The 11953-nt window shown below is 34.6% G+C and overlaps 2 protein-coding genes across 2 annotated transcripts; both read right to left on the bottom strand.

Moving 5' to 3' along the window:
* Nucleotides 1–2915: 2915 nt before the first annotated feature.
* On the bottom strand, nucleotides 2916–4631 carry LOC104736039 (protein DETOXIFICATION 52). The gene has a single exon (XM_010455954.2). It carries the CDS (start codon nucleotides 4547–4549, stop codon nucleotides 3026–3028), a length of 1524 nt encoding a protein of 507 aa, XP_010454256.2. The 5' UTR covers nucleotides 4550–4631; the 3' UTR covers nucleotides 2916–3025.
* A 1519-nt stretch (nucleotides 4632–6150) lies between these two features.
* LOC104738056 (pseudo histidine-containing phosphotransfer protein 2-like) lies at nucleotides 6151–8834 on the bottom strand. Its single transcript, XM_087480564.1, has 6 exons — nucleotides 8808–8834; nucleotides 7318–7448; nucleotides 6832–6900; nucleotides 6662–6733; nucleotides 6446–6518; nucleotides 6151–6302 (listed from the first exon to the last, which is right to left on the bottom strand). The coding sequence occupies exons 1-6, from the start codon at nucleotides 8832–8834 to the stop codon at nucleotides 6255–6257; spliced, it is 420 nt and encodes a 139-aa protein (XP_087336690.1). The 3' UTR covers nucleotides 6151–6254.
* Between the last annotated feature and the right edge of the window lie 3119 nt (nucleotides 8835–11953).

The raw sequence follows: 11953 nt of genomic DNA on the forward strand, positions 1-11953 counted from the left end.
AGAGTTTGTGTTTAAAGTGAAGCCTTAGAGATATTCAAAAGTATAAGACCATAAGTAAAGAAGAGAAAGGGTTTAAGTAGAATCAAGTTGTTTTTTTTTGGGTTTGAAAGAAAGATAAGAAAGATGAGAAAAAGGGTAGAAAAGCTTTTAGGTGGGTAGAACATCAAGAGCTAAGCTTTGTATGCCCAAATTATTTTCAGTCTTAGATTGATTTCACAACTGTCTAGCACTCCTCTTTGTTTGAGAGTAAACCACCCAAAAACACCATTGCCAACCTCTTTATAAAAAGCCTTTCCCTTAAACCAATTGAGATTGATTCATTTTCCATTTGCAAGATCACACCAAACACTTTAGTGGATGTGAAAGAGGTGCTCAATAGGATTGCAAGTCTTTACCAATAGATAGAAAGTGAGCTAGAGTGGTGTATTGTGAAAAGCATAGAAAAATATTTGTAAGGACTTTGATTGATCTTAGCACCATTGAATTACATTTAAAGACTGTGGTTTGAATCCTTTGTTGATGCTTTTTGGTTCTGTATCCCTTTTTCAAACATCTCTCTCTCACTTTTTGTTTGGTCCTTGCTTGAGGACTAGCAAGTTATAAGTTTGGGAGAGTTGATATCTTGTGTTTTTATGTAATTTTAGAGCTTAATTCTTCATTATTTTGTGCATATTTATGAGCATTTAGGTTGTTTAGGTTGCATTTTGCATCAAGTTTGTTATCTCAGATGATGGAGTAGAGATGTACAAGGAAAGTGTGATTTGGATCTAAATAAGTCAATAATTAGCAATATAATGGAAGACACACATTTGGATGCACACAAGATGATTGATGATTCGGAACCAGTTTGCAGTCCCTAAAAGATCGACTCGTATGAAGACCTTTCTTTGGGATTTAGCTCCAGAGTTCTTCATCTAAGTTATTGGAAATTGAGTAAGCTTTGCAATGGAGGTGATTTCAGGCCAATCAGATGTGCGTGTAAAGAGTTATACCTGTTTGAGTGAACATATATACAGCTAGAGTGAAGACAGGAGCCACACGCGGCCAAGAGCAGCGGCCAAACGGTGGCCGAGTGAAGACCAGCGGCCATCCCAATCGGTCAAGAGCTGGCCGATGGAGTTCAGTAAGAGGAAGATCGTTTACAGCAGCGGCCAAGCTCAATCGGCTAAGCCATGACCGTTGGAACCACGCGACCTCATCAATCGGCCAAGCCATGGCCGATGGAGCTCAAGAAGAGAAAACACTGTTTACACCAGCGGCCACCACCATCAGCCAAAGTGTGCCCGGGCATCCCAATCGGCCATCTCAATCGGTCAAAGCATGGCCGTGTGAGACCATCACCAAACTTGTTTTAGTTTTGATCCGGGTTTGACCCGGTTTGAACTGGGTTGATCCGGCTCCCTTTTATTTTGCTATAAATACTCTAACCCTATTAAGGTATTAAGGGGAGACTTATCTCTTATCTCTTATTTTTGGTTTATCTTTTGTTTATCTCTTGTTTAGCAGCCACTTAGGATTCTTAAGCTTATTTACTCTTGGTTTGTTGAATGATGGAGTACTTCTAAGTTTTTTAATAGCAATTTCTCTTTCAAATCTCTTAATTTATAATATCTTATTATGATTTCACAAAGATCAAACTATTTCCTTTGTGTGATCATGATGATGAGTGAGTAGATCATTAGAACTTTGAGCTAGGTAGATTAGGGAGATATATGATTGATCTTTGATGTCTAGAGCCTTATTTATGTGTTTCCTATCTTGTTTAGTGTTAATAATGCTGGAAAGCGTTGATCAAGCTTGAATCTAGACATTAGGATTTCCATTGCCCAGAAGGTGTTTGACGAAATTCTTGAACCAAACTATTCAAGGGCTTTGCACTCCTAGCCAATGGAAATTGATGATTAGGGTGCTTAGTGGTATTAAGACTTGTTCTTAATGCATGCTAGCTTTGTGATTGCCTTTGGAAAAAGTTGATTATCACTTGATTAGCATAGGAATCTCTACCATGGAAATGGATTGATTGCATTATTGTTCTTAGCCATAGGATTGTTCTTGATTGTTGCCTGGACATCTAGGATTGGTTAGCTATCTCCCAAGTCAATTATCTTGCCCAAGGTTCACTTGTTTAATCTTGATTCAAAGTTTGTTATTAGTTGTGTTCTGTTTCTTTTCTTTAATTTGTTTGCTAGTTAAGATTGTTACAACAAAACCAATTTTTTTTAAAAATAGATTAAACAATTTTGTGTATTCTTAGTGAGTTGATTAATGCAGATTGTGGATTGATAATTTAATTGACTGAAATATACTACATCAAATTTACTCATGAAACTCAATGAGATTTCATTTCAGATGACTTAGTTTACAAAATTTTATAAAGTTGGATCAGCCATGAATTTATATAATGGAAAAAAATAAGCTACTCTCCAAAAATACCTAGCTACCAATAGTATGACAACACTTTTTGGTTTAAAATTAATTAATAAAACTATAATAACTGAAAAACATTCTCTAGTTGTTTGTGTGTTACTGTGTTAGTGACTTTGTTGTGTTACCACCGGAATTTGAAGGCGCAAAATGCATTTTGTTGACAAAAAAGTTATGATCTAATAGTTAAGCCAAAAATAATTTAACATGTAATTACTATCCATAAAAAATGTATCATCTTAAATTGAATAACAAAATCAACTAAATAACGTGAACGAGAATGTTTTAGTCATCATCTATCGATCTGTCTATATAACCAAAGCACAAGTGAACAGAGAAAATGTTATACACGTACTCGGTTTGTTGAATTCGAATTCGAAATCTGGAGGCTGGAGCAATCAAAAATCAAAATATACGATTCAACAAATTATATATAGGAAAAAAACAAATCTCTAAATAGCATGAGGTGCAAATAACTAGGACAAGGTTACTTTGTATCAAAATTATGAATCCAATTTATTATATTTTGGTTTCTTTCTCATTGGACAAAAATAAATTCTCACAATATTTAATAAATCTCAAAGCATGCGGTTGGATCATGTCAGTCAGTAGCGACAGTGACAACGTAAATTAATGGATCCGATAAGTCTCCGCTCGTTTGCGTTGTTATTACCACATCAACGTTTTCTGCGCACGTTAGCTTTCTGGCTCTCGTAGCTTCTTTCTCCCAGTCCGTAGTAGCCACGACATAAAGCATCATGGAAGCACAACACATCTGAGCCGCGAAAAGACCTAACCAAAGTCCGCAAAATCCATATCCGGCCCAAAACGTTAACCCAACGGCTACAGGTGTTCCAACGAGATAAAACGCTCCTAGATTTATGTTGGCCGCCTTGGACGGCCGCGCGGTGCCTCGAACAACCCCGCAACCTACTGTTTGTGGGCAGTTCCCGAGCTCGCAGAGCCCAAGAATTGGCAGAGCAGCCGCGGTTAATGTGATGATATCAACGTCGTTTGTGAAGATCCGTCCCCAGACATCGCTGACGCCCCAAGCAAACGCAGACGCCGTCATACCCATTACCCCAGCAAAGGAAACCGCCACTATGGCTGATAACCTAGCCGTGTTCGGGCGGTTTGACCCGAGTTCATTACCTACGCGGGTGGAGACCGCAAGCCCTAGAGACGAAGGGAAAATGTAAAGCAAAGACGTCGTTTGAATAAGAACGCCCATTGCTGCCACTGGAGTACTAGGGTTTATGAGCAAACCACATAGAACAGTCATGATCTCGTACCACCACCACTCTAGGCATAACCCAACGCAGCTAGGTATGGCTAAGCTGATCAGTGGCCCCCAGTCTTTGAAACATTCCGAGCTGGGGCGGGTCCACGTTGGCTGGTGTAGACCTGCGATCCAAACGTGCGACACGAGGAAAATGACAACAACAAGATTTGAAGCGGCTGCGGCCATTGAAACACCTATGAAACCCCATCCGAGGTAAGAAACGAGGATGAAATTGAAGGGTATGTGCAAGATGGTGCCGGCTAGTGTTGCGATGGTTAGCGGGGTCGTGATACCTTGTGCGCGAAGGTATATACGTAGAGGGTGAAGAAATGAATTGGTAAGCAAATCAGGAATAGAGCATAGGATATATGTTTGAGCCAACGATGAGATAGTTGGATTTTGATGAAGGTAGATCATGATCTTCCCCAAGTTGAGCCATAAAGCGAGGATCGCTAGCGAACTTGTGAGTAAGAAAAGCACGGTTCGTTGGAGAGTTAGAGAGAGGAGTTTCGGCTTGCCGGCTCCAAATGCTTGTGAACAGAGTGGGTCCATACCGAGTGCAAGGCCTGAGAGAACGGAGTAGCCAGTGATGTTGGCAAAGGCAATGGCTAGGGATCCACCAGCGAGCTCTAGTTCACCGATATGGCCGAGGAAGAGCATCGAGATGGCAGAGCGAGCGTAGACGATGAGGGCGGCAAGGATTGTCGGGAAGGCTAAGGAGAAGAGAGACTTCGCTTCTGTTTTAAGCTCAGTGATTGTCGGGAAAATGGGGGTAGTGTTTTGCTTTTCCAGATCTATCTTAGGAAGAAGATTTGTGCGACTGGTGATGTTTGGGGTTTCCATATTGTCTGTGTGAAAGAAACCAGAAGAAGAAGATTAGAGTTAATGGATATGATTATTTGTGGATGTCTAATGTAGAACTCTCCTCTCTTATTTATACACATATACCTACGTTGACATCACGTCTAGCCAGTTGAATTGGTCATAAATATAAGAAGTCAAATATTTATTTATAAGATTGACTTTTTGATTTTATGTATATAAAAATTAATTACATATCAGAATTTTTTTTAACTACAATAGGAATTCTTAATATTTTAAGATATTTAGGCATTATTACAATAAAAAACAAATTTCTTTGGATTTATAGTATTGTTTTAGCATTTTTGTTTTTTTCTTTGATAGTAAAATATCCCCCCAATTATATAATAAACATAAAAAATTCATATTTCCATAATAGTCATATGAAAATGTCTATTTTCGTAAATATATCTATTTAAAATTGAAATTATTTGCTTAGAATATAAGGGAATATCATTACTGGAATTGATTTATTAATTTGATTAGTTGTAAAATTTAAAATTTAAAATAAATAATAAATGTTATCTTTGAAAATATGCGTAACATATTGTAGAACGCCACGTGACATTTTTTACGATAAGTTACTAGATAATGTTATGCATTTCAATAGATAGTAGTAGAATCCTATTTATGTTATCTTCTTAAAATATAAATTAGTTTTGGGCTTAAATACTAGATAACCAATCTTTACTAAGCAAGATAACACGACTTAGTGGAATCAAACTCCAACAAAGTGTGTTATATATAACATTTTTCAATTGTCTTGTAATTTAAACCGTGTAATTTATATTATTTTCTGTTTTTCGAAATTATCTACATACTTTTTGTCTGTGATGAATCTGTTTATTTAATTTTGATGAATCACTTAACGACAACGTACGTGTATATACTTTATAACGTTGTAAGAAAACATTAGAGGAGTTTGGCCCTATCCGTCAAAACCAAAACTAGTCGATGTGTGAGGTCGTTTAGGCTTTTATTGGTTTGCTAACGGTGTAATAAGGCCATTAAAGATCAAACAGAGAAAGACATAGGTAGTCAGAAGAAAGATGAAGTAACCTCGCGAACGAGACACAAAACCCTAGTATTTGTATCAAAATCCGGGCCATGTATGATGACTGATGAGTTCATTTTACACGACATATTCAAATTATATTCACAAATTCGATTATTTTGTACGCTTCTCTCAAAGTCAAACGGTAACTAAAAATTATTTATCTTGTGCATGTAATAGGTTAAACAGCTAAATATGTTCCAAAGAACAATTAAACTGCAGGAAATGGTTTCGTAAAGCAACTTGGCGTGTGATCCTGACGTATCTTGCGCTGCAAACAATATAAAGGTGATATCATCTGCAAACCTTGGGATACTGTACAAATTCTAATTATCTCACAAATTTTATTTCTAATTTTTGTTTAGAATTCTTTTTTAAGTGCAATGCCAAATGCCACTAAGTTTCTTTTCAATTTAAAGTGCAAATATTGTTTTCAGTAGCAATATCTTTTGTTTTTCTTCTAGACGATATATTATTAATTTAATCGAAATAAACTCCATTTCATAACACGAGAAAACAAATAAAACATTCTAAATCATTACAATAGTCGACTGGTATCGATCAAAATTTGGGCAGGGCCGCAGGTGGAATATTTTTCGTACGAACCTAATTAACTACTTGGCTTACATATTATCAACTTGAATTCACAGCTACATCTGTTGGACCAGCTTGTCTCATCAACTGGCAAACACAGTGAAGAAGCTAGAATTAGATTCCAATTTCAAATTATGATATGCAAGTTTACAATAGCTGATTATAGCATAATTCGAGCACATAATAATCCATACGTTATTAAGACTCATTTAGTTACAAAATTTATAAACCTGGAAGTAAGTCTCAAACTTTGCCCGGAGTTCACTGTGCTCTTTCTTAATATCACGTAATGCTGCTTTTATTCTTCAAAAACAAAATTTTCCACAAAATCTATTTTGTTAACGAACATTAATTTCATATCTATTATAAAAACTTATATGCACGTATTCGATAATACTTTGAATATATATTTGTTACAGGATCGGAATGAAAAAGAACGTTCTTACCCTTCTATGTTGCCAGCTTGTAGAAATGTGTTGGCTTTCTTAAGTTCCTCAAAAACTTTGATAGCGCCGATGCTGTATGGGAAAATTCAGTATTTAATTAATGTTTATTAATGTCAAATTCTTGTCTATCATATTTAAAACTAGATTACAAAAATATTATTGTCACTAGCCTGGCGCTGCTGCTTTGTAACCGAAGAATGCATTTGGTAATCATGGGTACCTCTATCGGCTCTCGCTCCCTGTTTCAAAATTAATCAACATATAGACTTTACATACCAACCATTAGTCAAGTTATAAATTAATCATACATTCATACCAACCATTTCGTCAAATTATAAATTAATCATATAATTATCGTTCAATATATATATATATATATATATATATATATCCGGTCCAACAGTTTACGGTATATATATATGGCACTAGGCAAAAATAGATTTATGGGGTCTTTTAGTAAAAAAGCAAGAAAATAATGGGTCCTTTAATTTAAGTTAAAAAAAAATTGGCATCTAATCTTCAAATTTCAAACCTAGTTTTTTAATACACAATCTAATTTATCTATCATTACATTATATAAGTTCTAACAATGATGCATTCCATGAGTGTAATATCAAGTGGATTTCAACTGGAGTGAGAGAGATGGGGAAACTCACAATTCATGTTCCAAAGCAGCAATTACATTAGGGGAATCTCTGAAATAAAGAGTTATTATTTCTATAATAAAATTAGGGTTTGTGTCTTTAGCCAAAACCTCAAGTTGAGTATACTGACAATTAAGGTACCCCTGCATCAATATTTATTTTGAAAGATTAAACGAATTCCTCATTGTAAAGTCTGTATCTTTACAAAAAAAATTTTGTTTCATGTCTAAAACGAATAATTTTATAAAAACAAGTAATTCAAAACATAACTCAACCGAATTTCTCTGTGTCAATATATATATATACGCTTATATGTGCATTAGTTTGAAAATTACTAACCTCGTCGAACTATTTGATCACCATTTAAACTAACAAACTATTTGTTTAGAAATAAGTTTTTGCAATCTACAGAAGAATATATAGTTTTTTGCAAAATGCGTGTACATGTTGCATGTACAGAAATCCATATAAATATGGCAATAAAGTGAAAGAATAAATTTGTATAATTTAATGACAAAATCTTGAAGCAACATGCATTTGCACAAATTAAAATTGTATGTGGGTGAAACAAATCGTACTCGACCGATAATATGTTTTTACTTAAAGATCAATTAATTACATAATATGTTTTCTCTTAGATTATTTATCGTATTTTCCAAGGAGTCATGGGTGGTACAATGACTCTAATAATCTGTGACTTAAAGAAAGCCTGATACCAAATCTTGAAAAATAAATACATAATCTGGAATTAAAAAAAAAAAAAAAAAAACTAAACAGTAGAATCCTTTTGTTTAGATGGAGTTACAAATTGATTCAAATTTGTGTTTTCGTGTCGGTATAAGTTTCTGTAATTGGCTTCTCCAATTTTGTGCAAATTAAATTGGTTTAGTACAATAAAAATTAGTTTCATTTTCTTTTGGGTCAAGCATAATAACAATCAGTTTGATAAAAAAAATTTCGTCGACAGTTCATACATTACTTAAACATTGTTTATGAAAAAGTGTTGAAACGGAAAAGGAATTTGATTGTACCTCTACGTACAAGCCGGTCCATAGTTTTTTAGATCCTAAGAGGATTTTAAATCTGTGTATTAACTAAAATATATGAAACCTTTTTACTTTTTAATATATTACTAAAATACTATGATTTTTTTTTGTTTTAGATAAGGTAGATAAAGTTTTGAATCTTTGGGAAAATAATAATCAGAGATTTCAGAAAATCTGTTTCAATAAAGGTTGTTAAAACTTTAAATGGATTCTTGATAAAGAAAATGAGACACGATTAATTGTACAATGTTCCAACCGTTTCTGTCTGTATTCGAATTTTTATCTTTTGGCCATTTGATTCTTTTCTTATCCGACGGTCTAATTTGCTACTCTAGAAAGTTCGTAACGTAATCAATTATTTTTCTGTAGATCATAGTGCATGCATATATTTTACCATATTTCTTTATTATTAACTGATTTTTCTATGAATTTGAGAAATAAAAGAAAGAAAGATACATGAGTCTTCATAAGACCCAATTCCATTTCCCGCCTAATTGCAAAAGAGTGAATTATAGTAGTCAGACTAGCGACCAAGCAAGATCGCTAAACTAACCGAAGCCGGGAACTAGATGAAACCTCGTGCTAACTGTTTTCTTTTGTCGATAACAAATTGACAAGATATATATATAGTGGTTGTACTGTGACACATATATATTTATTCTTCAAAGATAATTTTCTTCTAGGGACATGCATGAATAGTTTCTCAAAAGGAGAGATGATGATCTTCACTGTGTAATTTCATTATATATAAATATTCGTTTTTATCAGTTTTCAATATTCTCTTTAATTTAGGGACTATAAAAAAGATTTTTTTTTTTTACCCGCGTAGAATAGAACTCTCGTTAGGAAAAGATTAAAGGAAATTGATTAAAAAAAAAAAAAACAAAATAAAGGAAATCAAAGGTCAAAGCATATTGATTTCTCGCGCCCGCCATCATCTAGCCCTAATTTGTCGGCGACATGGTTCCCAAATATGATAACTCCGTGGAGCGAACGGCACGCGAAATTGTGGAGAACAACGGCAAGCTCACGGCTCTGATCTCACTTTCCTCATCCATCAGTTAGTTTTCAGTTTCCTCCTTTGACGTACGGCGGTCTAATTTTTTAGTCAATCTTGTTGATTTGATCCAATTTCGTATGTAATAATCGCTTCGGAATAATTCTCTAGTGTTGATGATTCCTTTGCTTGCGACTAGTGTATAGGATGGTGTCACTGGAGGCGACCTAACTATCGGAAATCTACTGACTACTGTACTCGGTCGGTGAGATACATAAGATCCTGAGACTGTGAAGGTGAGTTCATAGTTTTAGCACTCGATGTTCTATGTTTTTCTTTTGTGTATGCTGTGACTTGAAACTTGAAAGCAACATTTCTGTGGCTACATAATGAACAGAAAGCTACTGTGGAAGCTATCCCACATCATCTGATCGATAAGGATATTAATCCATATCTTATTCTATATTCCCTCAGCCAAAGAATTCTATGATAATTGATGATAACTTACTGCATGCATTATATAATGTTTTTTTTTTTGTGACTTCTTTGTTTAGTCCACACAATTCATTTTTAAATTCCATTGATAGTCATTCATCTGTGTACTAGAAGATCGAGTGATAAGAAGAGTAGAATATGCATACTCTGTATTGATTGCCTATAGATGTTGAAATTAAAACGACAACATAAGCTAGCAAGTGGAAGATATGTATAATTTAAACCTTTATTTTAGTAATGGTGAACTCATAGCTAGCAATTCCATGCTTACGAAGAGTCAGTGGCAAATATGTTGTAATTGTAACCATAAAAGTTCTTGTTCATTTATATTCTCAAGTTCACACAAAAGTGTCTTTCACTGACGGCTCGGTGCTTAGACTGGAGGGAAAGTTTTATACTCGGTTCCCTCCTGAAAGAAATGGTTATCTTCACACTGTACCTGCAAAGGTAAAATATACACATGAAACGAGGTTGAGATACTTTGCATGATGGTATATGATTGGTAAGGCCTACGTTTCCATGATCATTTATATTGTACTTTCAGGCTATGTTTGTTGATTTTGGTCTCGCAAAGGAGCGAGAGGGCGGCTGTTATGTAGGGTAAAAAAAATAATGCATGGTTTTTTTTTTTTTTTAAATAATGCATGGTTGCTTTTACTTAGGTTATTACATCTATTGCTTTTCTACAGAAATCATTGTTCTCTTGTAAGGACTTCTGTGAACTGTATGATTTGGCAGTGGAGTTGAATAAAACAGCTCCCTGCACCATGGTGGTGTTGAATCCTTTTAAGGTGGTAACCACCACCAACTTGGAAGCAGACAAGATTATGGAGCTTGATGCTAAAAGGTGACCTGATGCTCAGAATGATATGATCCCTCTGCATTCTACAAGGTGAAATAAGCTTCGCAAAGTACTAATTAAACTCTTACACATATATAGTGTAACAGTTTTCTGTTTTGCTAATCCTTTTATTTTTTGTTGGGTTGTTGATCTAAGGTTCCCTTCTCTATAGTTATATACATTGAGAAATCTGAACAACGAATGGAATTTTTTTTAAAATCCTGAAATAATCGCTGACACCGTTGATCAACTGCGATGAATTAGGTTACTACATGGTTAAGGACTCTAAACCCGGGAAAGCTTGTGTTTAACAGAAAGGTGGCAAATAGAAAAACTCAAACCAATCATATGACCAAAATAGGATCAGTTCTGGTTTGGTTCGATATAGGTGGTTCAGATAGTTTGTTGGGTATATATTTTATCTCGTGAGATATGATATGAATAAAGACCGACTGGTTTGATGGTTTCTAAGATTCTATTCTAAAACTTGCGTCCAACAAGCCAACTCATCCTTTTTGGATTTGCCATTTACTTTGGTGGTTTGTTTTTTTTTTCTTTTCTGTTTCAATAACGGAAAATTGCATTGAGAGCACTTAAATCTTGATCACTTAAAAAAAATCTTCCCAGCACTATATCACACTGAATTGTTCACTTTTTTTTTTAATAAAATGTAAAATTTATTCGAAAAAAAACTGTGTTACATCAAATGCAGCATAGAGTTGAAAGAGTTTTTGGTAAGACTATAGCTTTAATTTACAAGATGGAGTAGTCTCTCCTCAACGTGAGGTAACCATTGATCCATATAGCATAGAATTGTTCACTTTCATGATTGTTTATTTCTGTAAAAAGACAATTGTGTGTTTTTATATATTTATTTATATTCGCAAGGAAAATATTTATTTTTTGAAATCAGATTAAAAAAAAAACATTGATGGAATGGAAACAACACTTCACGAGAAGAGTTTTTTGTCCCTACCACAAACGAACAAGGAAAGAAGGATAGTAGTATAAGAGAGAGTCACGGGCACTGAAAGACAACATCAATTAATAGAATAAAGAAGCCACCTTAATTAGTTGTGCACAAAACTATTCACATCCAAAGTTTTTAAATGTGCACCGCTCAGTGGACTCTCATCATTCATCACTCATCGCCATTCACCAATTCACTCTTGCAATACTTTATCTTTACTTCCACATTTCATTAATGGTTCTCGATGGTGGCAGCATGCGACTTTGGTACCCAACAGTGCTAACAACTGAAAAAAATGT

Source organism: Camelina sativa, chromosome 13, assembly GCF_030686135.1.
Source record: "Camelina sativa cultivar CO46 ecotype springtype chromosome 13, ASM3068613v1".
Taxonomy (NCBI): domain Eukaryota; kingdom Viridiplantae; phylum Streptophyta; class Magnoliopsida; order Brassicales; family Brassicaceae; genus Camelina; species Camelina sativa.